At 38.7% G+C, this 25,548-nt stretch overlaps 2 protein-coding genes and 1 non-coding gene across 5 annotated transcripts in view; 1 reads left to right on the top strand and 2 right to left on the bottom strand.

Moving 5' to 3' along the window:
* The window catches only part of LOC117294562 (protrudin-like), an 11,817-nt gene extending 4,355 nt beyond the window's left edge, over nucleotides 1-7,462 (bottom strand). The window contains exons 1-4 of one of the 3 annotated variants that reach the window (XM_033777020.1): nucleotides 7,401-7,462; nucleotides 1,266-1,520; nucleotides 775-845; nucleotides 35-365 (exon numbers count right to left, since the gene is read on the bottom strand). In XM_033777020.1, coding sequence (XP_033632911.1) covers nucleotides 35-365; nucleotides 775-845; nucleotides 1,266-1,471 — 608 coding nt within the window. In that variant the 5' untranslated portion in view covers nucleotides 1,472-1,520; nucleotides 7,401-7,462. The other 2 variants (XM_033777019.1, XM_033777018.1) reach the window with 2 other exon arrangements.
* On the top strand, nucleotides 2,478-25,548 carry LOC117294561 (armadillo-like helical domain-containing protein 3). Its single transcript, XM_033777017.1, has 27 exons — nucleotides 2,478-2,566; nucleotides 3,613-3,854; nucleotides 4,839-4,895; nucleotides 5,072-5,137; nucleotides 5,781-5,861; nucleotides 6,746-6,853; nucleotides 7,369-7,461; nucleotides 7,584-7,658; nucleotides 8,067-8,153; nucleotides 8,392-8,448; nucleotides 8,960-9,003; nucleotides 9,692-9,755; nucleotides 11,154-11,200; nucleotides 12,019-12,100; nucleotides 12,473-12,551; nucleotides 13,433-13,534; nucleotides 13,840-13,898; nucleotides 14,321-14,386; nucleotides 14,870-14,939; nucleotides 15,517-15,577; nucleotides 17,476-17,564; nucleotides 17,808-17,890; nucleotides 18,421-18,547; nucleotides 19,148-19,223; nucleotides 19,566-19,644; nucleotides 20,609-20,725; nucleotides 22,423-25,548. The coding sequence occupies exons 2-27, from the start codon at nucleotides 3,756-3,758 to the stop codon at nucleotides 22,513-22,515; spliced, it is 2,061 nt and encodes a 686-aa protein (XP_033632908.1). The 5' UTR covers nucleotides 2,478-2,566; nucleotides 3,613-3,755; the 3' UTR covers nucleotides 22,516-25,548.
* Nucleotides 10,614-10,717, bottom strand: LOC117295203. Its single transcript, XR_004519666.1, has one exon. It is a non-coding gene; the product is annotated as a small nucleolar RNA U13 (small nucleolar RNA).

Below are 25,548 nucleotides of genomic sequence, written 5' to 3'. Positions count from 1 at the left end.
TAACAAAAACAAACTGATTTTGAAATTAACTCACACTGAAGACAATTTTGTATTCTGCCACCCCAGCACTTCATTTACTCTCTGCACTGCTTCACAGCATGCCTTCAAATAATCTTGAGCCGTCAACATCAACTGTCGATACTCGACCAGGACTTCCCGCCCTTTCCTCTGGTGATGCTCAGCATCTTGTGTACTGCTCTGTTCCTTCTCCTGAGGGGTAGTCACTGAGCTGGCAGCGGTCCCTGGCGAGGTTGCTGTTGAGCTTGGCTCTTTGGCTGTTTTGGGTTTTTGAGAATTTAATTTGGCCACGCCCCCGACCCCGCCCAGGAGAAAGAGGAAGGAGAGGCAGCTTACCAGCAACTGACCTGTCAATCAATAGGAGATAAAAGAATATCAGTAAAGCACACTTTCAGTAGAGTCAGAGAGATAACATGTTTCAATCAACAGGCCTGATACTTCACAGATGCATCAAAGGCGATTGCAATTTCCTCATAGGGAAATTGCCTTGGTGCCCTTGCCCATTCAAAAATGAAGCATACAGGCCTGATTGCATAACGCACAGTGCGCTCATACGCACCTATCCTGTCGCCATTTTAAGATTTAAAATCGTGCACAAATATGCACAAAAGATTTGACTCTCAAAATTATAGAAAATGGTAGACACGCCTTGATTCCACATTAGGTGAGGGGTCAATAGAAACCAATAGACACCCTTGAACAACTAAAACGCTACCAGAATGACAGAAATATAGTCTGTCTACCTTAACAACTTACCAGACTCCATGAAGTAGCAGATGAGAAGTGAAACAATCCAGAATGAAAGAGTGACAAATGGTACCTCCCACCTAGATAAAGATAAAAACTCTCATTATGATGGTCATACACAGTGCAATACTGATTCAAACAGTTTGGGGCGACCTTGGTACCACCACTTTGCTTTAACATGGAACCAGTGGGTACAATAGAATGATAAAAGTGGGTATAATGGCATGATCCATAAAAGTGGGTACAATAATCAATAAAAGTGGAACAATTTAGTAATCCATAAAAGTGGGTAACATGGAATGATTCATAAAAGTGGGTAAAATACTACAATGTAGATCCAGTTACTGGGCGCTGTATTCCTTGTTCACAATGTTGACATGTTTGGTTCCTACTAGCTCGTACAAACTGCAGATGTCAATATTCCCAAAAAGGGTTACAGTTACTGGGTACAATAGAATGATCCATAACATTCAATCTAAGGACACAGATTTGGTTTGTACCTGATGAGAACAACAATGACTTTCCACAGTAGCACCATGTGCCAACATAGTCTCTGTAGTCTGTGCACCTGATCAACCAAGTTATTAATGCTATACTGTACGAGTTGCTTCCCTGTATCGGACGCGACTGGACGTCCTTGTACACCCGTGTCTACCCCGTCCGTATTTCTCACACTGCTGTGACAATTGCCCATTGTCGTCTTCATTCTGTCTTCCTCATATAGTCATGGTTACTATAAATGAGTTTGGCAAGATCTGGAATGGAAGAAAAAATTAGTAACACTAACTATACATAAGACTTACAATAACATAAGATATCAACATGTATATATCACTAGCGGAAAAACGGCCCAGTTTGTGCCAAAAAGTTGGCTCTTCTGTTTACACAGGCTCACAAGATTGGCTCAGTATGAGCCATGATCCGATGAATGGCTCAGATTGAGCAAAAACTGGCTCAGTCAAGTTCAGTCCAGAGCCACTGGCTCAGTTTAGACTGATCCAGTCTTGGCTCAATGATCCAATCAATTGAGCCATTTCTGAACAGAGGAGCCGGCATTTTTGGCTCAAACTGAACTGGTTCTTTTTCAGTGTGTAAACCATTATAGAAACATTGACAAGCTCTGCAATTAAATTTGTTTATTAATATAACACCACAGGGGCCATAATGGGGAAAAAGTGATCCCCAATTGTTGCAGATAATGTAGTCCCAGTCTCATAATTATTACATGGAACGCCCATGCCATTTTAATTGCATTGCCAGTGCAACAGCCTTCATATGACCTTCCTACCACCTGCCTACACTGTCACTGCCCAACAAGTAGCACAATACAAAACAATGTGTTTGTGCAGAACAGGTTGATCGGATAATCGGATGATCTAGCGACTAATGACAGTAGGGAGACAGCGAAAGAGAGTGAACAGATTTGGCCAGATTGTCAAAATCTGAAATGGAGCCCTAAAGTCCGAAGATTTGCCCATCCGTGTGTACCTACCCAATGTACCAAACGTTGGAGCGTGGTTGTTATTGAATCAGCACTCAACAATGTTGTTTTTTCTCACAGCAAATCTTTATTTACTTACATTTTGGATGATGTGATGATGCACAGAGATGCGACAGGTAGCTGAACCATTAATCTTACATAGCGCCCTCCGTAGTTGAAAAACCGAAAACGTCATCTCTCATCACATGGGTCTTGTACCCTGTTCAGTTGCCTTGTGGTCACTTTAATAATTATGACAAATGGCAGCAGACTGAACAAGTTCCAACATCACAGATTTTCCCGTGTGTTTTCTGCGAATGTGTAAGTTTTATTTCATTCATTTTAATGTATTTTCTAGTTACATGTGTTGTTAGTTTTTCACACCATGAGTGGGTGATGTATTCCTTCTTTGTTTCATTTTGGTCTCATTCCATTCCACGATCACGGTAGGCCTGCTTGCGTTCAATATTGTTTGTTGTGTTTCATCATCATCACGACATTAACGGTCCGGTCGTGTTAAAAAAGTTAATTGTTTTGTACAGCTCTGCAGTGAACAGTGTTGATTATTATGACATACTCTGTGTCATTCATGTGAAGTTGACATGACACTAACAGGCGTATCATTAGCAATGTGGTCCAGAGGGCTACCTAGTACAGTAGGCTAGGGGCAAAGCCCCTGTGAGGTCCAGGGGAATAAATAAGATATGTGAAGGACTATCTTGGGGGCGTTTTCTGTGTTTTTTCAGGGGGGGGGGTGGAGTGAAGACAAAATCAAGCCTTCCTAGGCTTGTGGTGTTTACATAAAAATAGAAATGTGATTCATATCAACTTTTGTAAGTTACTTAAAATGTATTATGTAGTTCAGCCAGTAGGCTGCAATGAGCAGTTTTTTTAATAAACCATAATAATTATAATAATAAATAGTGTAACATCAACAGGTTGCAGGCTTTTAAAGGACTTTTTACTCCAATAAATCAACGACAACTTACAAGCTTGTTTCAACAACTGTTTCAATTGCTTGTATTGTACTTTACCATTTTAGGCCGAGTATGCATATACGATAGATGTAGAAGGGTTAACTTGTATTATGTATAAACGCCAAGCTGGCAAAGAGAGCCAATCTCGATCATGCTCACCAAAACAGTATTGAATTCTACCTCCATGGTCATATCAATTATACAAATTGAACAAATAAAACAAAAAATTGTGATTCAGTGATTAGACGTAAGTACATATATATGTATAGGCCTATTTAGTAAAAAAGATTGTATTATTTTGAATTTGATTAACAGAAAATGTAGGCCTCGGCCTGAGATTACAAGAAGTGAAAATCAGATGAATTTAAGACTTTCCTTCTCATTTTTTAGCCAAACCCACCCGAGTCCTGACGCCCTACTTCAACTGAAGAAGGAGAAAAGATTTTGTAAAAATCCAAGACCATAAACATCAGGGTATAACTAGCTGTCTGTACTATTGTGTCTGTACATCACAGACTGGATCGGCTTCTACAATGCCGCGGTTTAAAGGAACAACACTCTTACGACAAGGATCGGACCGGAAGATGGCATTGAAGGAGAAGATCTTAGACATTTATGATGCATTTTTTAAGGTGAACCCCTGTCTTAAGTTCTCATTGATTTTTGGTTTAGAGTTTTTATGTGTTTTTCCCCCATTCTTACACATTGCTAAGGAAGAAAAGTTACACATACTGTAAAAAAATTAATGTTTTCCTCCAGATTATGTTAGCTACAATTTTCAGAGGATGTGTATTGTCCGGCATGCTATTCTTCCTTCTTTAGTCTGATGTCTAATTGTTTTGCTCTTGGAAAAATCAGAAGAAAGATAATAATGCATTCAGAAGTATAGCAGCCCACTCCAGGGGTATACAGGTCAGCCGTTGTACTTGATAAAATGTTCCTACTTCCAAGATCCAAATATTTATTCCTGCATTGTATACACATTTAGCTGGTGCAATGTATTGACACCACTGCAATCATTTAGCATTACTCATTTTGGTCCAACAACATGAAAGTACACTACCCTACTCTTCCTCAAAGAGTTAGGTGTCCCTCTGCTTAGTGTCCCATACTTTTTCACTAGCTCCAATACCCAAGTGTTATAGACACTAGACACTATTGTAATTGTCAAAGACCAGTTTCTCACTTGCTGTATCTCAACATATGCATCAAATAATAAACCTGTGAAAATTTGAGCTCAATTGGTCATCCAAGTTGCGAGATAACTATGAGAGAAAAAACTCCTTTGTCAAACGAAGTTGGGTGCTTTCAGATGCTTGATTTCGAGACCAATTCTCAAAATCAAATTTGTGGAAAATTCCTTCATTCTTGAAAACTACGTCAGTTCAGAGGGAGCTGTTTCTCACAATGTTATATACTATCAACCTCTCCCCATTGCATGTTACCAAGTAAGGTTTTATACTAATAATTTCTTTGAGTAATTACCAATAGTGTCCACTGCCTTTAATGCTGAAACCCAAATGTTGGTGCATCCGAAACTTGAGTTATGTGCACCGCCCCCGACAACAAATCCACCCACCCCCTTAAATCTTATCACTTGTTTTATAATTCCACAGGATCAGGATCCGTCCAGAGGCAATGCAAATTTCTGGGATGAATTGTTCCTCCTCAAGGTAATAATTTTTCCAAGATGTTTGCATCTTTCTGTAAATTTTTTTTTCCATCCTTCTTGTAGGCGAGTCAATAAAAACCTATTTTGTTTAATCTTTATTTCTTTAAACAAATTCTTAGAATATGGTAAATGATGAACAGTGTTTCATTTGTGCACGAATTCTTCTTCTCAATCCAGGCAAATGTGAAGTATATTGAGAGTGAACTTGGAGCCATGGATCCTCAGAGGTTACTTAAGCTCAAGGTAAGATCAGGTCATAAGAGGGAGGGGTCCTTTCATTAAATTCACCACAGAAATGAAACGGATAGGTTTCCTAAATTAAAGAGAAGTAGACATCAACCATTCCTAAAGATGTGAGGTCTCAGTTTCAGTTTAAAAAATTTAGATCTAACAATCTAAAAACTTTTTTTTGTATATTCAAGAATGTTACAAGCTTTCATTTAAGGTATTGCAAGCTCTGGTGTTTCTGTTCAGCAGAGTGTGGTTTCAAGTCCTGTCGTATCCTTGAGCAAGACACTTGACCATTATTGTTGCATCCTTTGGATTTGGCATAAAGCCGCTGGTCCTGTGTGTTGTGAAACGCACATTAAAAAAAACAAGTGCACTTTAATCGAAAAGATAAGGGGGTTCGCCCAGGTGTTCCTGGTCTGATCACACAGCACCGTGTAAACCATTACATGGTGTTATGTAAAGGGAAAAATGTATCATCTTTCAAAAAATAGCTCCAGATTACCTCAAGTGCAGGAAAATACTGAATGTTGAAGTGCCTTGAGCATCACTGAGTGATAGATATGAGCACTATATTAGAAGCCACTGTTGTCATTATTTCTGAAGAATGTTGAATGATTTTTGAGCACTGTTTTTTTTTGATACGTTTAACCACCAGGAGAATATCAACATGTTGTTTTATCACAGTGTAGTTGCATTGAGGGAGGATCACCCCATCAGATTAGTCAATGCATTACAGGTGAGATAATGGGCTGTAAAATAAGGACTTTTCTTTCCACACTGTGTGGCGTGTCGCCGAACCCAAGCTCTGACATTGTCAGCAGCAGAGTGTGGGTTTGATTCCCGGACATGACACACATACCCTTGAGCAAGGCACTAAACCATAATTGCTTGGTCAAAAGTTGGGAAAGTATTGCATTCTGCTCTACCAGCGGGTCTCCTAGTGGTTGATACCCATGCCTACACCCTTATAGACTGTGAAGGGGGTAACCCTGTTTCAGCCCCAGTTTTAGCCCCAGGAGTTTAAGGCAATGTGCTCCAGGTGGCGGTTAATTTGGGTTGATAGTCCAAATCAGTTAAGTATAAACCCTTGCCTTGAAGTGCCCATCCAAAGTCTAAGGTCTTCTCAGAACTAAAAGTTTCATAAGAATTAAGTGGGTGTTTGTTTTCAGAAAACTACACACAAATGTGTGCAATTGGAGCTGGTGACCTAGGAAAATCTGTGAGTTGTGCCCCATACCCCCCCCCCCACCACATTAAACATAATGTAGGTTGAAGGAGGATGGTTCAAAAGTAGTTTGTACACAGTTCCCGTATGTGGGTGGGGGGTGGGCGGGGACAGAATCTCCTGCCACATCGGAAGTAGTGAAACCTTTCTGTGTGAGACATGGACTTACCAACAGGATTGCCATAGTAAATAACCCTCTATAGTTGTATCTGATAAGTATAAAAGGAGAAAACCAGCTTTGATGCGCTGCCAGTCTGATGAAGCCACTAGAGTAGTGGCAAAATTTATGAGTTTGCTAAATGAACATCTTTACTTTCAAATTACCATTATCAAGCATTACATGCATGTCTTTTCCTACCCATGTGGTAACCTTGTGTTGTTGTCTTTTGCTGTAGACACTGTGTGCTTTAGTGAGAGGGGTTCATAAAAAGACTTTATCGGACCATGGCTTCGACGTCATCAACATCCTGATTGGTTTTGATGCAGCTGAAAGTCTCATGACGGTAAGGAAGGTTTACATTTTACTTCAGTAAATGGCGTTTTCAAATTACAGGATGGGTAATTATTGATTATAGATTTCAAAGTGAAGTGATTCTCAAATTGCTTTATACTATTGAAGCTGCTGTACTTCTAGCCAAGAAAGTTTTATTACGATTGATTTTAAGAGTGGTCACCGAATGTAAACCTCCCCTTTATGATCAGTCTTAGCTCTCTGTGAAATCGGCACCAGGCTCAGCTTCTTTTTTGTTAAACATGATGTCACAGAATACATGCTTTTCCAATTTCATCAAGCTGCTGAAAGTACAAAAACTATCTTAAGAATATTGCAATTATGCTTACCAGAATATAAATATAACCAACCAAAATAGCATTTAATATGTTCTATCTGTGACTGGCATCCTGCAACTTTTGCTAAGCAGAATTGTTTTGCAGGATTTTCCGGTCAAGCAGCTCCTTGAAATTGGGTCAATATATATTTAATAAAAACATGTTTGTATTTGTTTACTTTGTTTTGCAGAATTTGGTGGAGAGGTTAAATTCCATTCTTACCGGCGTCTACTCTGTCAGTCTCAAGAATCTGGCTCTCAGACTTCTCCTCGTCTTAGCCACGGTCAGTTCACAGGAGTCTGGAAAGTATTTAGAAAAATTAAAATTCTTTACAAACATCAATGTATTGGTGAAAACCATATTATAATTATGTACTTTGCTTGTTTGTTCTCCCCCGAAATAAAGGTGACAGATAACGTGAGTCAAAACACCATTCTGGAATATCTGATGATAAACAGCGTGTTTGAATCTATTCTACAGGTAGGTTCTTGTTCAAAAAAAGAATATTTATCATTTCTGATCTGGGCCACTCAATACAATTCATTTTTTTCCCTTCCTGTTTATAAAAATATTTATGTAACAAAAAATGGACATACTTTTCGCTGCACAGTTGTGGCTTGTTGTGCTGTTGGTACTTGTTATCAAAGAATATTTATTAATTTCTGATCTGGGCAACTCAATACAGTTAATTTTGTTCCCTTCCTGTTAACCAAAATAGTAATGTAAACAAAAATAATGATAATTACATACTTTTCCCTGCACAGTTGTGGTTGTTGTGCCCATAACCGGCATGATACTTGTCACGACCTAAACGAAAAGAACTAGTCTTCTCCAGTTGTACCATGATAAAGGTTTGACTATTATTATACTCTTTCTTCAATATTGCAGATATTGGGAAACCCTTCATCAAGGCAGGAGCATGGGTACGAAGCAGTATTACTTCTCACTCTTCTCGTCAACTACAGAAAGTATGAGGTATGGAAATAAATACATTTGTTCAATCAATGTTGTCACAAATTTTAATTCTTTTCTGCCTTTTTTAACATATTTCTTTCTCTCTTCAAAACGCATAGGGACCTTCTGGTGATATGGGCTCTTTAAGAGATGTCTATTATTATTATTTTTTTTTTAAATAGGTATCCATATGCTAAATTTGTAATATTCCAGGCTCTATATTTTGAAGATGACATTCTTTCTGATGTTTTCTTTGCAGTCGGCCAATCCTTACATTGTCAAGCTATCTATTATGGATGATGAACTGGCACTCACAGTAAGTACAATAGATTTGGCTTTTTGATAAGACTCACTGATCTCCCATGGATCCCAGCTCTAAACATACAAACTACAAAAATGCACTGAACTTTATAAGAATAAAAGGCTACAGGGAAAACATTGCACACTTGTTACAAAACACTGCTTCCTAGCACTAAAAAATCCCTTGGCAAACAAACAAACTACAAAAAAAGGGATTTAAGATAGGATGAATAAAAGAGAAGATGTAAACAGTGATGTACCTACAGTGGGCGTTGACGGGCGAGCCTGCACTCTGAGCAAAATACACAGTGCTGCCCAGGTCAGATTTCCCCAGATTGCATTTCATATCTAAACATCTCCCGAACACCCGATCAATCTACTCCGCGGTAGTAGAATAAAACTAGACAGTTCTCTAAGAACAAATTTACCTGGCAAGTAGAAACACACATGGTGTTATCGCAAACCAAATATATATTGCTACCTCACCATGCAATGCCTCAAATCCTTTTTTTCTCCTTTTTCGACAGGGACTTGGTGCTGTTATTTCTCTAACACTAGCAAGTTACAACAGGTAAGTGTTCTTGCATGTCTCAAGGCATTCACAATACGCCATTTGCTAGTTAGATTTGAATAATGTCTGGTACAATTTCTTGCTTTTTTTAGTCCAGGTTACCTCTTAAATTTGAGTTCCTCAGACTTAAGAGACAGTTGCTATGTCTAATGATTCAGGGCAAGCTTTTGCGTGGTTGTCTAAGAGACTGCGAACACGTGAGCACCCATCCTAGAAGTTGCTATACAGAATTAGTAAAGAATCGGCGCATATGTAAGCTAGGAGTTATGCACTTACATGTACATCAAGCATATTTCACTGGTTAGCAGGGAATGTTTGCTTGTGTGACTTTTGTGACATTACTAGACATTCTCTGCTTACACGAAGCAGGAATTTGGCGCTTGCCCCGTTAGCGGAGAACGATGATCGCTAGCCTGGAATTCAGCAGCAAGCAGAGCCATGGGCCTTGGTTTGTTTGTGGTTGCTCATGTAATGATGAGGCCAGTCCATAAACCTGAGGTACATTGGCAGTTCCAAGGGAATGATGGATGCGACGTCTTCTTGAGGATTGCTGGCTCAGGCTTTCCATGCTTGCCTCCTTTGATCTGCTGCGGCAGTCGAGTTAGACTCGCAAATTCTAAAGTGCTTTAGGTTTTTTTACACAGAGAAGCCACAGTTATTAAATTCTTCTATGTTGGTTTTATTGCAGTCAGTTCAAACTAGAGCAAGATGATACTGCATACACTGGTTGGTTTTCAGCCATTACGAACATGGTAAGTGTTTGTGTCAAGTTTCCTTTATTTTCATTGTGTGATGTAATGTCAACACTCTTGTTTTATTGTGGGTGCGTTCGATTAGCCCCAATCTGCCCCCGGTACGTTGGAATAGCTTTGACATCATTCCAGGGGCTCACCCGGGTCAGCCCCAAGTGCCCTGCTTGTGGAACGGGTCACTTGGGGCTGGCCCGAGGTGTATGACGTCACTACGAGAGGGTGAGTGATCGTTCGATTAGCTCTTGTCAGGGGCTCACCTGAATGAGCACCCCGGGGTTGACACATGGAAGCTAATTGAACGCACCCTGTATATATCTACATTCATATAGGATTACAACCAAGCAGATCCAAAACCAAAGGTATATTTGACCTTTAAACCAAAGATAATAGAGCACCAAAGGTGAAGAAATGGAACTTGGGCTGAAATGTGAAATTTTCACTGGATGCCACTGCAGGAAGCAACTCTTCTGATGAAACAATAGATCAGTGCAGACAATGACAATTGCTATCAATGATATAACAAAATATTTGCTTGCTGGAATGACACCCATGGATATTTCACATTCCAAAAAGCAAAAAGGCATGCTACCCCCCCTCCTTACTGTATGAAAATCAATTACAATGTAAATCCATAGTGAAGGCACAAGATGGCTGCCCAACTTCATTTATTACCTTAAAAATACAGTCGCGCTTGAAGACATTTCTCTGCTAGAATTTTCTTACCATTAAGCGATACCAAGAAATCTCTCAACGTTTTCAAATTTATTTTAGAAATATATCGCATGTAAACATTAGACTTGCGAATATTTGTTTTTTGTTATTTTTGTAAAGAAAAGATCCTTTTGTTTTAGTGAAGGGGATCAGATGGTTTCATGTCAGAATGTAACAAGGATAAATGGTGACATGTCTCATGTATAGAGCATGAATAACCAATCATCATCTCCCGTTGACCTTAGAAGGATCTAACTTTCAAAATTGTGAGAAAACTACTAGTGGTTAATGCTGTGCACTTCTACTCATGGTGGTTGCACATTTGCATAATTTGTTTTTCAAACATCCTTAAAAAAGCCATGAGGTATTTTTTACAGTTCGCTTTCAAGTTTCACTACACATTTGTTGTATATTTGCACATCTTTTAAAATGTTGAAATGCTCAGAAAATATTTTGGATATGTACATTGGGCTAAAAGTGTAGTTTTATGAATATTCATTAGCTCATTTAAATATGATATATGCTATGCTACAGTGTGCTGCACGAATCTATTTATTACTCTTGCACCTTGTTTTTGATGTAGTGGTTACAGTGAAATTTATATTGACCACTTTCCCCTACAAATTTTCTACCTGTACTAATTAAGCCTTGCTAATTGATCCATTGTTTTATTGTTAATTGATCTAGGTGGGCAGCATGTTTGTTGCTGATACAAATGGTCACACGCAAACAAGGTCAGCCATTTTTTTTCCCATCATACATTAATCAACTATGTCAGTTCCATTCATGTTTTTCATTAAAGGCACTGGACACCTTTGGTAATTGTAAAAAACTAGTATTCTCACTAAGTATATCAACAAATGCATTAAAAAAACTGTGAAAATTTTGACTCAATTGGTGAACAAAGTTGCGAGAGAATAATGAAAGAAAAAATACCCTTGTTGCACAAAATGTGTGTGCTTTCACATGCCTATGCTAATATATATTTTTTTAGTAATTACCTTACGTGTCCAGTGCCGTTAACAAAACTTTTATATGTTGAAACTTTGCATGGTGAGGGTGGGAAGAATGAGGTACGTCGTCGTTGTCGTCCTATGAGTCAGTGCTGACCCTTTGTGACCCTGGTTATGATGGAGTTCCACTTCTGCCTGTCCAATGCAGACCGATATGCATCGGTTATTGATAGGCCATTGAGTTCTTTGATTCCGTCTGTCCAACAAAGTTTTTGACGGCCACGTGCACGACTACCTTCAACACATATCCTTGCACAACCATCTTCTCAAGGTTGTCCCCCTCTCTACTGGATATGTGACCAAAGTATTGAAGCTTGTTTTTTGTAAATTTTTGAGGACAAGGTGGGGTATGAGGTACACCAATGTGTAAATCTTGTTTAAAAACAGCGTATACTGTTTGAAACATGCGACCACAACGGCTCGTCTAAGAGCAAAAACTCCTCCAGGACATTTACCAGTTAGTTAGTTAGGGTCTTTGCTTTCATATAATTGTTGCATTGGAGATTGATAAGTAATTTTTTATCTCTTTTTCAATTCAGAATCGATCCTGACAATTGCATCCTGCTTGCTTTGTATGAAGCCGTACATCTCAACAGAAATTTCTTGACAGTACTGTCACATGTAAGTAATTGGAGTGACATAGAGGTTTCTTTCCCCGTGTTTTATCTTGTTGAAACCCATTGGTAATCCCATCCTATGCAGAAATGAGCAGGGCCCAATTTCATAAAGCCTGCTAGCACAAAAACTTAGCATAGAAAAGTATTGCTCAACAGAAACAGGTTACCAGCCAAAATTACATCAAGGTTATATTATTGAGCGCGATATATTCTTCCTATTTTGTTTTCCGATTTATTTTGTTGCCAGTGGAAAAATCAGAATATCATGATTTTGAAATGGCCTTAAAAATCTATTACTGCCTACACCATGTGTACATGTAGGTCAGCCCTTGTGTGCTAGAACTGCGGTTGACTATTTTCTTTTCTTTTTCTGCAGAATCATGCCCAGCCAATGCAGCCAGTTCCCTCAACCTCTTGCCCACCATCACCCCCGGCAGTGCCAAGTGCTGCACAGAGTAAGTTCCAGTTATCAACCTCCTCCCCATATTGACAAAGTAGGGATATTCCCAACATTATCCTTCTCAGCAGACTATTTCTGACTTCTGCATTGTAGTCCCTTATTGTTGACATTTTGGTGGGTTGTTGTGTCATTAATCGTTCAAGTTGTCTATGTCGTTTTTTGGCTCTTTCCTTTTCTCTAATGCTTGCCTCAATTTGGGTTTAAGTAGTGTTTTGATAGTAGAATGCGTTCCTGTATTGTAAGCGCTTTGACAATTTTTTGATTGTTTTTTTCAAACCATACTTTGTATATTTTCCTGTGGATGCAAATAAATTGAATTTTTTTAAATATTAGGTCTAGATAGCTCAGATGGAAGAGTGCCAGAAGGTCGTCAATGGCAATGGTCTGGCAAAAACAAAATGAAAACAGCAAGTTTGGTAACACATGAATCAGAAGAAATAGTCAGTTCAGTTCCTGGTTTGATCAGCTGTATATTGCACCACAGCACCTTATAAACCATTACATAGTGCTGTTTTTCGCTGCCTCAATGCCTCAGCCCCTTCATATCTCATTGACTTATTGTCAATCAAAGAACCTGTCAGAAATCTGCGTTCCTGTTCCGACACTTCACTTTTTCACATTCAAAGAACACAGTTGGGGGGATCCAGCCTTTTCTATCGCAGCACCAAGGATGTAGAATCATCTTCCTCAGAACATCAGGCAATCTACTTCATTAGCAAATTTCAAAATGTTGCTCATCTCATCTTTTTTCAAAACTCTACTGTACGACCCTATGAGCAACGATTGGTGGATTAACGATTGATTGATTGATTGATAAAGGAAATAGGTCTCATACTTCCACATTCCAAGACTGTATTTTCTGCTGCTGTTTCTTAGGTCTCCATCCAGAGGGGTCATTACCAGCTGCCACTGAAACACCCACCAATATCCTGGTCACATTTCTCACATACTGCTCTATGGTCATGCAAGACCTAAAAGGTACGTCTTATGGTTTTGATTCTTATGTAAAAATTATTACGTAACAGGAATGGAATTTATTACATGCAGGCCATATATTTATGAAAGGGCACGGGCACCAGGGCATTTTGTTCTTGTTAAAGGGCACCCTGTAAGGAAATTGTCCCTGATCGTTGCCTTGGTGCCCCTTCAGAAGATTCCAGTAGACCTTAAGATTTTCCAATGGAAATTTTGTGACTTTTTGTTTGAGACTACACTACCAGACTTTTCTTTATGTTTGCTTAGTTTTGTCTTTTGATTTTGCCTGTGTTTGATTTTCATAACAGAGGAGCGGAGACAGAACAACACCAAACTGTGTATTATAATTCTCACATGCATTGCTGAGGTAAGTGACAAAAAGACTACCACATCAAACTATTATCAAAATATTTAGACCAGTGAAATATTGAATTTTAAGCAGAAAACCGTTTTTTTTGTTCACTGTATGTGACCATTTTGTATTTTCTCTTCTATTTAAAACTATGTATGTCGTCTTTATTTTTTGTTTTACAACTATTTTTCTGGAGGGATTTAAACCAATTACTAGCAACTGGTCGACATGTGAAAGAGGTAAATGGAGGCCATAGCCTCTTTTGCCTGTGGTATTCTCCCTGGTGCTCCTTCAAAACATTTCCCTGGACTTTAAGATTTCCCAATGGATGTGCCCTTTACAAAATGAAAATGGCCTTGCCCTTTCAAAGATGAAATTCCAGGCCTGATCTCAGAGGATTTTTTACAACCAACAAACTTTGGATCCTATTTGTACAGGACCAGTACGCCAACTCATTCCTACATGACGCCAATCTGTCCTTCCGTGTTCCACTATTCAGAGCTGTAAGTAGTCGCTTTTGTTTCAGTATTGCAAGATAACTTTTGTAGTATCTTCTCCATGTATTCCTTGACAAAAAAACAAAAAAACAAAAAAACAAAAAATTGTAGGAGCTTACATGCATGAGGGTCTGCACATTTGTAGCTTGGTTAAGTGCGAGTTAGGGACTTAACCCGACTTTAAGTACTTCAAATCCAGATTTGATGCCATTGACCTAGGGAATCTGACCAAATGACAAACTTTATGTTTCAAAAGCCACTCCAGGCATTTTCATACAGTTTAAATTTCTTAAGGTTCTGAAGGCTATTTTGCCTGGTACCCAGGATATATTGCGTGCGTAGGTAACCATGGAACATTGATTAGAGGTTGACAAATGATCGCTGCTTGAACTTGCTCCAAGTGGCGCTGATTTGTACAGACAAGGCCAAACTTAACAAGTTTAGTGTCAATGTTTAGTAATATCTTTCTATATATTATTGTATTCACAGCCAATGAGGCATAGGAAAGCATCAACAGAGATGGTATGGGCATCCAGACCGCTGGCTTGTGCAGTCTTAGGTAGGTTACATACATTCCCATTGCTGTTTATTTTCCTATCATTCTCTGAGCGCTTTGCAACCTTAGGAAAAGGCACTATATAAATGGTGTTATTATTATTATTTACCATAAATAATTCCATCAATCACCAATGGGCAGGCATGATATTCCTCCTTTTTCATTCTGATTGCTGATGTTTGTTTAATATTTTAACCCCTGAAGCTCGGTTCATACTTCCTGCAAAGTTCATACTTCCTGCGAAGTCCTTGTTCCGGTTTGAGTTTTTCGCAGGAGTTGAGCACAAGTCAACTGATGTGAATCAATTGTATTATGAGTTATACACACATGATTGAAACATACCAAACAGTGAACCCCTGATAGTGATTACAACACCAACAGCTTTACGTCCTATCTGAAGGACGAAGCAATGTTTGTTAAGTGTTTTACGTAATGACACAAAATGTCACAACCAGGACTCGAACCCACACTCTGCTGAACACCAGAGCTCAAATCCAGTAGGCCCAACCTCTTAGCCATGATAGGCCACACTTAACAAGGAACAAAACATATTTATCTTTCTTTGTCTCTTTCCAATCAGATTTAATGGTTGAGTTTATAATGAGTCATATGATGAAGTGTCTTCCACTGGATCTTTACCTGTAAGTATTAATTGGCTTTCTTGAACCTTTTTTATTTGGGAAAAGGTCCTCGGCCCTTGTGCCCTGCTAGTTTGTTTGCCTTTCAAAGCAGTCTGTCTTTTTGTCAATGCATTTTTATATCTACTGTCTTTATGTGATGGAAAGGTTTGCGGTAACACCATGTAACGATAATCTCTAATTGAGTTGGGGTATTGGTTTCAACTTGAGTATTTCCACCATGCAAAGTTTAAACCCTACTTGTCTTTATGTTAATGGGTTTTTTTTACTGTTGGGGGAAGTCCTGTAAAGGGTCTTGTGTTTTCATTTGTAAGGGTGGGTGGGGGGTGGTTGTGGTATTTCCTTGCTTTAACCAGTTGTTAGCTTTTGAATTGTTGTCTAATTATTTGTGTATACGCTTGTGTACATTTTATGGAATGGGCTCGATATAAATCAACAAATTATTATTCTTTGCTCAGCTTGTATTCTATCTACCAACTTTATGATATTGGATTGGTGTGAATTGGATTTCCTAGATTATTTCCATGTTGATATTTGTTATTATATAACTGACATACAGATAAGCTTGGGCGGTTCCAGAAATTTGGGGCTCGGTTCCGGTTCCAAAAAAAAGCTCGGTTCTGAGACATACCCGGTTCCAATTCAATATAAAACATAAGCCGCCCGTCCCGAGCTCACACACACACCGTTGAGCCGATCTATTTTAACTGAAAATAACCAAGTTAATCAGACATCGGTTCGGAGCTCACACACACATACACACAATTGGAGCTGATCTATTTTTAACGAAAAAATTAATACCAGAATACCCACCAAGTCAATCAGACATCGTGCCACCGAGCACCTATTCTCCATGCATTTATACAAGTCTTTGATTTGGCCGGCAGCAGTACGTCCGTAATGCAATGCAGTACGTCTTAAGTGTGCAGTACGTCCGTAGTGCAGTACGTCCGTAGTGCATGCAGTGTGCCGTCTCTGTACATAGAAGTGTACATGCCTGTACATGCATATAGTACTTTGTGTTTTGTGTATGGGACAAGCTTTTATGAATATGGATATATCGGCAGCCAATCACAACGTGCTGTCTGGTTGGACTTTGGACTCTGTATATCTCAGCATATGCCTATGCATCATCTGTGCACTGTGTGTTGTATAATAATGCAGCCACATGTGATAGTTGATGCTCATGTCGGCTTGAAGCCTTTGCACAGTGTATCTGCGGTCACCGTTTTCAACATCAAGCCTCAATTTCTGGAGCCGGTTCGTCCCAGGATCGGCTCCACAGAGTCTTTTATAATTGGGACTCGGTCTTTTGAAATCGGAACCGACAAAAGCGGGTACCCGGTTCCACAGAAGAGTGGAACCGCCGGTCTGGTTTTCAATTTGGAACCGGTTAGAACCGGGTAACCGAAGGAACCGCCCAAGCTTACATACAGATCCTTGTCATTTGATTGGTTAAACTTACTTAATGTAACATTCACTATTAATCCCATCCGCACCGGCGATCAAAAAGACCTATTCGCTTATGGGGAATAGCATTTCCCATTCAACAGTTAGGATCATCCTTGTTCCCAATGTTTTTGAGCAGTACAGCGCCACCGCGCCGGTGCTAAAACAAAGGAGCACCTGTGCAAAAGGTTGTGATCCAATTGCTATTAACTTTGTGCATTGTTGCCGCTACGCGGCGCTATACAATTTGTTCCGAACCAGTAATTTGTGTGATTTTTCATAATGTTATACTTTTAAAATACATCAAGTGACAAGGATCTATATGTCAGTTATATAAAACAAATATTGAGTGGCTTTAATTCGTGGACGGAAGGAATATTATCGCTTGGTAAAATTTTGTATACTATTTGATGAGTGAAACTGTTGTACTATTTTGGTGTTGATTTGCACAGGAGATGTACCGGAGTGATCCATAGAATCCTATGCTATCAGAAGAAATGCAGAGTACGGTTACACTATCCATGGAAAGAGGTTTGGACAGGTGAGAAAAATAAACTAAACAAAATGTCATTCATTTCCACAAAGTACGCAATGGAAGGTTAGTATGCCTTATAGTGTGCTTACAGTTGGCAGCACTATGAAAAGGAAACTTGGCATATACATACATACATACATACAAAAATGTTTTATATACCGCCATTTCATCAAGACCACAGCGGTTTAACCAGTGATATGTATCCACATTGCTCTATAGTAATAATATTTTTCTGATTATTTTACACAGCTCTGATTAGCTTGTTGAAGTTTCTCCTTTCCAATGAATCTTCGCTGGTCGGTAAATGCAACATATTTGAACTCTCATGTCAGGTAAGAATCCCTCCTCTGTATACCCCCTTTGAATGTCCCATCACCTTAAGGTGAGCCCCTGGCTGCTGCTTCCTAGGTTGTATCGTAAACTTGGGTGCGATCCCTGGCCTTACAGCAGTTAACCTTTAAATGGCTTTTCTGACTGGCACTCATGAACTAATATATTTACAAAATAGGGAAACCCCCAACATTTGGCTAGATAGCTCAGTTGGTAGAGCACCGGCATGTAATCCAGAATGTTGGTTCAAGTCCCGCCCCAGTAAAAGTTTGTTTGCTCAAACCACAATACTCAGTCAGTTTTCCTTGTGGCTAATTGCTTGATATACAAAAGATATGAACTAAAATGAAACAAATTTGAAATAAAATCAAATATAAAAAAATGAAATCAAGTTAAATAAAATTAAATAAAATGAATTAAAAGTTAAATTAAATTTGAATAATTTAAATAAAGTTAAATTAAGTTAAATGAATTAAAATTAAATTCAATTCAATAAAATTAAATAAAATGAATGTCCTCTGGATCTACACAGGTGGTGAATTTATTCAACCTCTTCATCACATACGGCGATACCTTCCTCCCAACCCCTGGCAGTTATGACGAGTTGTACTATGAACTCATCCGCATGCATCAAGTCTTTGATAATCTTTACTCCATGGGTAAGTCTAAACGATTTGTGTTATTTCTTTAAATTTTCTTTCCTTTTCCTGGGTTTGTTACATTTCTTCTTTTTTTTTTATTGTATCTCACAATTATTATGACAGTTTATTTTGTAAAGTGTTTAACCAATTCCTATGTAATTTGTCACTGCTTTGACGAGTACAAGAAATATCAAAAAGTAAACAAATTGAGTTTGTTTTTGAGCAAGAACTTAGCTAGTATCAGGTTGATCTAACCATCTCTATTATTTAACATACCAATAAAAGCTGGTACCCCATCTTTATCAACCCTTTAGTTACTGTACAGCTTGAAACTGCAGCAGTGAACTTAATGTCAAGAAGTCCCCTCCACTATTAAGCACAAGTAGTCTTCACTGCTTTTCCTACCTTCCGCCCAGTAGTTTAGAGGCATGACAGATCTTTTCAGAACTGAGAAGTCTCCCGAATTCTAAAAAACCTACTCCACGACAGTAGAACAAATGGCAAGACAAGTTCAAAAAAGATAATAATCTACCCAGCAAGTAGATACACATATGGTATTTGATTATGTCTTAAAAATTAAATTTTCCAATTTCTTTCTCTCTTCCCGTCTTCTTGAAGCTCTGCGTCACTCAACCAACAATGGAGAATACAAGATTACAGCAAACAGATTAACAAGCAGTCTAGTAAATATCAGGTAAACATCAATAATGAACAAGCAGATATGTGATTCAAATTTTGGTGAACTGTATAAAAACTATATCTTTTAACCACATTACTTCAAAGTGAAATGTTCCTCAACATTTGTTTGAAAGCTGCTGTAGACTTGTTACCGAAAGCTTTTATTTCCAATATTTTTAAGTTTGATTACCAAACGTACATCTTTCCTTTAAGCTTTTGAATGATTACTACCATAAGTAAATACAAATGACGCAATAACTATCAATGCCTTAGAAGAAGAAAAATCATTAACTGTAATGTAAGTCAACTGCAATATTTCATATAATTTTTCTCATCTTGTGATGTTATTATTCTGCAGAGCAATCATCAATCATTTTTCACCCAAAATCGACTCTAAGTCAGCAGCCAACAAACAAGCAGCTCTCACAGAGGAACAGGTTAGTTTGAAGTTTTTTTCTCTCAGAGAGATGGATAAGGGTGGCGTGGTTGGCATTTGCGTAAAGTGCTCGCCTCTCACCAAGGTGACCCCGGTTCAATTCCCGACCGGGGCCATATGTGAGTTGAGTTGTGCTTTGGTTCTCTGCTGTGCCACGAGGGTTTTCCAGACCGTCCGGTTTTCCTCCCTTGGGAAAAATCAAACACTTTGATCTTGGCTGTGCTCCGTGGTTTTAATGGGTTGATGTGGCTGGCAGCAAAAGGCGCCCTTGCATGTCTGCTTCTCGAACACGTTGTAGCCACGTCCTTCGCAATTCAGCTCTTAGCTGCGAGTAAGCTGATTAGCCCCCAAATTATTATTATTATATGATATTGATTAGTGAATAGTGGATCAAGCAACCATTGGATGGTCGTTATAGCCACTTTTCTATTAATGGATAGTTCTCCCAATGGGATAGATACTGAATAGTGGATAGTGAATCAAGCAATCCTTCTATTATGGGATAGTTGTATAAGCACTTATCTTTATAGTGGGTAAAGCAATTATTCTTTTCGTGGAAAGTGGATTGATAGGGATCATCTGTTGATGTAGGATGTAAGAGTCATCCCATCAGTCAAGGTGTAAAGAAATATTGCAAAACAAAACACATTGCTTCTGTTTCTGAGAAAAGCACTTGCACTTGAAATACATACAAAGAAATTATTTAAGCTTCTGCCTTTGAGACCCATTATCCTATTAGGTTTTTCTTTAAGTAGGCATCAAGCTCTCTCTCTTTAATTTAGACACTGTCCTGGCATTAACTGTGTGTTGATGGAGACTATTCCATTCATCCAAAGGGGTGGACGGGGACTGTCATCATAATTCCAGTGGGCTTGTGCCATTTTCCCCCATCGTTACCGTAAATCAGGCAAATAATTAGTAGCAAAATTTCAAGTAGATTTTTGTCAATGCTTCATCCTTTAAAGGTACTGGAGGTTGTTCGAACAAACTACGACACCCTAACGCTGAAACTACAGGACAGTCTGGACCAGTACGAACGATACGCTGAGAAACCCAAGGAAACCGCCTTCTTCACTCTACTTGTAAGAAACTCACTTTCTTATTGTCTGAATAGTTTGTCAAATGCAGAGAGTAGTTATTGGCATTGTAATTAGCAGGTTAATATACCACAACATCAAGACTCAAGGGGGGGGGGGGGCAGGTAACTGCCTCCACACAAATTTAGTCAAAACAGTCATGGAAATTAACAAACATCCAGGGAAAAGCAAAATAAAAAGAAGACTTATCATGCGATATTAGAAATTTGTACTTATCTGTGTTAAATTTTTGGCAAATTTACACACCTCTGCCCCCTTAACCAAAGAGTCCACATACATGTTTGCCCATGAATGGCTAGTTATGCAGTCTTCAAAGTATAATTCCTCTTCAGACATGCCTACCCCCATGCTTCCAGAGGGTTTGTTTGTTGGGAGGATTGTCTGTCCTTAATAAGTATTCATCAAGGAATAGACCCATACATTACCCTACTAGACTAGATCCCCAAAACACCTCTACTATCAAGGTGACCAAGTTGACGCAATCTAATTCAATGATCAGGTCACTGTGTCCACAGATGGACAGCTATTGCCCCTGACACTGTTTAATGGCCCCCAGAGGTCCACTTGTCATTATTCATGACCAGTCGGTACTGTGATAATGGCCCTAAGCATGACAGCTGCTTGGCCAGGCTGGACTTGTTCAGGGTCTTTAAGCGAGGGAGTTGAACCAGTTCGAAGCTACACGGACACCTTTAAGTATTAAGACACTTGAACTCTAACAGTGTAGGGAAACTGCGCCTTGAACACCCAGCAGGGTGGATATGTGCGCATTACAAGTCTTATTATTATTATTATTATTATTATTATTATTATTATTATTATTATTATTATGATTATTACATGACTTGAGTTTGGTTCTCGAAGAGGCACAACAATTTTCCTTTTCTTGTAAAAATGTCAAATTGTATTGGAACTTTGCAAAGGGCACCACAACAAAAAGCAGTGCAACACAGCAAGTGTTGATGATGCCATGGGTTGTTTCAAAGCCTGTCAATAGCGTTTGTGCACCATTGCAGAGACCAGACTACTTGTAATCTTATTCAGTCTTCTTCAGACTGTTTGAAGTAGTTAGCTGGTTGATCAAAGTTTGCCAGTGGTTGTTTCTACCTTCTTCATGGATTTTCTGTACACCTTTTACATCAGCATGAGATCGTTGGACCCGGGCGCACATACTTTGGTAGAAGATTTCTTGGGGGCTGGACATAATTGAAGAGTGTGCAAGGGGAGCTGGATTTTTTTTAAAGTGTTGTTTTTGTACGCTCGGTGTGGAATACAGGGGCAGAGAAAACTGGGGTTACCTTGGTGCATTTGGGAGAACATTTCTTAGGGGCTGGCCATAAGATCAAGTTATGCCACAACGAAGATTGTGGAATGGCACCACAGCAAAAACTCAGGGCACCACGGCAATTGCTGTGGGTGCATGGGTGTTATTGTTTGAAATCTTCTTTAAACTGTTTGAAGCAGTTTTGCTGGTTTATCAAAGTTTGCCAGTTGTTGTTACTGGAGGGCACCAAACTATATTTGATTCAGGCCTAGCCTGGTTGTTATTAGCATGACCGAACAATTAGATTGTTTCTTTATATTCTAAATTTGCATGGGGATAAAGAATATCAGTTTGGGTTTTACCCTTCTGCCGATGTGTGTTTCTTGTGATAATAATTGTTGTATACTTCCTGCTATAGGTACGTGCCATCATCGGTGACTTCCGCAAGAATGTTGTGGTCAGCAACTTAGAACAGCAGAGCGTCTTACAAGAGTTCTCCACCATCCAATAGCGGAATACGACAGACTGGTCAGTATCAACTCCAGGGGGCGCTTTTGTATGTATGATGTTGGGTGATTGATTCGCAACTGTACTTGCAAATCTGAACGGAGCTGTTCTGCTTTGTGGCAAAGTCTTGCACACATCTGTGTGGCAAACTTCACCTTTCCCATTGGTTGTAGTATTATCATTTTGCCGTACACTCTTGTCACGGTATTCATCCCTTGTGCTGCTGCTTCCCAGGTTGTATCCTAAACTCGGATGTGATCCCTAGCTGCAAGGTAGTTACATGCTGAACAGCATAAAGCCAATTACATAGAACTACTTAATAGTAACACACACCTTCGCTAAGCACAGACAAACCCTACTTAGCAGAAGCAGGCTACCAGCTAAATATCCCTTTGCAATCATTGCTGGAGACTGATTCCTCACCACTTTTTGCTGTAGAAATAGAATGTGTATAAATGTATATAGGGTTGTATGAATTTGGGCCTTTATGGTGTTTAATAGATTGAATGACAATGCAAACATTTAAAATGTTTTCTTTAATATTATTATAACTTTATTTTCATTGAGTTGCCCATTATAGATATAATTCTATGTGATACAATATGCACGAGAAAACTGTTGCAAACTGCTTACCAACCGAATGGACCTATGGTATAAATGCAAAAAACAGTTAATGGTTTGACATTTCTACCCTAGCAGAGTCCTTCTCGAAGAGCTTCTAGCCTTTGAGAAAGACTCTTGTGTCGTGAAAAGCCATTAACACAAATTATTTGTACACATTTTTAGTATAAAATATGTACCATAAATAATATCTCATAATCCATAGTAATATAACACTAGTATTTAACTGTCATGAAAGAAATGCTTCAAACTGAGTTTTTTTCACAGGTGCACTATTTAGGTGTGCACCAAACAAACTTTTGTGCTTGTAACTTATGTTTGTGAAGCAACTTTCAGCACATCACCAGGATAATAATAAAAGTAATAACATCTCTACATTTATTCGCTAGATCATTCTTTGTATATGGCCCCAAAATGTGGAATACACTTCCTACACAGATCAGAAATGCCAGCTCACTCACCTCATTCAAGACACTCCTTAAAGCTCACCTGTTCCAGCAGGCTTACTAACCATTCAACTGTGCCTCAGCGCCTTAGAACAAACTCTTGATTTTGCCGCTCTATAAATGACCTTTGATTGATTGATTGATTGATAGCTCTTTTTACAATTGAAGGTTATCTAAAAGCACTCATTATTTTTTCTACTGGTATGCAGAGCTATGTTTGGAATTATAAGACCTATTATACATAATTATATTTATACACGTAGCACTTAAGTTTAACTGAGTCTAGTCAAACATGAAAAAAAACATCCTGGCAATGACCTTCTCTAAACAATTGGTTTATTGGATTCTATTACATACATTACTCTACAAATGGGACCTCTACATCTCATCTTAAGGTCAAAGCAATAATGGTTGAGTGTGTTTCTTAAGGATTTCAAAAATGGGACTTGAACCCGCAGTCTGCTGATCAGAAACACCAGAGCTTGAGTGTGGTGCTCTTGACCGATCGGGCATGGCACGCCATAACGACATATGATGTACTGATAAAGTGCCTTTGAATGTTCAAACATATTCTCATTTATATTGACATCGTAGTGAATTCCTTGGGTGGCTGAACTGTTCATTGTGTCTATATAAGGGTTCATGTCTTATAAAGTAAAGCAACATGCCTGCCGTCTATTTTATCAAACTCTTCCTAACTTAGGATTAATCTTAGGACTTGGGCCAAGTTAAGTTCCCCAGCCATAGACGTTTGGGCGCATTGAAGTTAGGACGAGTTACCTGTCATAACTCCAGATAGGATTCATCCTAGCATTTTGTGAAATCGGCAGCAGGCCAAAGGAGTTTGATACACTCCTCGTAGCCTGCCCTATTTAATCCTGTGATTAAGAAATAAAGCCAGGCATCTGCAGAGCAACTCTGGCTTCAATTGTCAAGCCCAAGGGGGAATCATGTAGTGGACCCTTCACCTTTTCTCAATGGCTTCAATGTATCAGAGAGACCAACTAGAAGGATCTCTTGAGTTTCTGAGGACCTATGGGCTGTATTATAAAGATGCAGTTATTTTATATATCAGTGATATCCTGGTGCCTTGAGGAGTTCGGCCCTCCCACTACAAAACATCCTCCAAATTTTTGATTTCTTATTATTATACGATCAGTCTTGGGTAATCAGTCCTCTTGTTTTGGGTAATTGCCTCAAAATAACAAATCGAAAGCAGTTATCTTTTTCTGTACATACATGTATATGTTTTTAATAACGATTTTGTACAAGTCAGAATCACATTCGAGAAGATGGTAATATTCAGATAAAACAGTATTTGGGAATACTTAAATTATTTAAAATGAGTCAAAGTGTATTAAAAACGTCCCGGATACCACATTTTTGTTTACCTCAAGCAAACACAATTTGTCATTTTTCTTCCGTTTTCTATCAATCTGTTTACACAAGTTTCTATCTAAATAAAGAACTCAAATATATAACTTGAGATGACTAATTGCTAAGTAAGACTAAAAGGGTTGCACTGTGGAAAGACAATCGTAAAAATTTCTGTTTCACCATGTAGATGGATCTCTTTTGAGTGATATGTGTTTCTAAGAAGAACCTGTGGACTCAATGTTTCGAACACTATAGTCAGTCCGTCTTCAGGAGACTGCTGGATTCTAACTACTGCTTGACTAAATGGTTACCGTGGATGTATAATTACTGTTAACGGTTATCCAGGCTTTCCTGGTGTCACGTTTCTGTTCATCGAACGAATTCAAGTTATTTCCGAAGATAATCAAACAAAGTTATTTTCGAAGATAATAAATATATCTATAGTTGTGGCAAGGAAATGCCATAAGTAATTAAACAAATTTTATTTCAAGGATAACTTTTTTATTGTGTATTTTAGCAAAATGTCACAAGACAGTTATTCCCTGTGCAATAAAGTATGATACGAAGCAAATAATGTGAGAGTTTTCACGTTC

This window comes from Asterias rubens, chromosome 9 (genome assembly GCF_902459465.1).
Source record: "Asterias rubens chromosome 9, eAstRub1.3, whole genome shotgun sequence".
Classification (NCBI taxonomy): Eukaryota; Metazoa; Echinodermata; class Asteroidea; order Forcipulatida; family Asteriidae; genus Asterias; species Asterias rubens.
Note: the sequence above shows the minus strand (reverse complement) of the source record. Positions and strands in the feature narration are given on the sequence as shown.

What these genes read in the sequence shown, in the direction of transcription:
- LOC117294561 (XM_033777017.1), top strand. Translation starts at nt 3,756, where the DNA reads ATGCCGCGGTTTAAAGGAACAACACTCTTACGACAAGGATCGGACCGG. An exon ending in AGAGGTTACTTAAGCTCAAG is followed by an intron (nt 5,138 to 5,780) that starts GTAAGATCAGGT and finishes TTTAACCACCAG; the next exon opens with GAGAATATCAACATGTTGTT. An exon ending in CAGCTGAAAGTCTCATGACG is followed by an intron (nt 6,854 to 7,368) that starts GTAAGGAAGGTT and finishes TTTGTTTTGCAG; the next exon opens with AATTTGGTGGAGAGGTTAAA.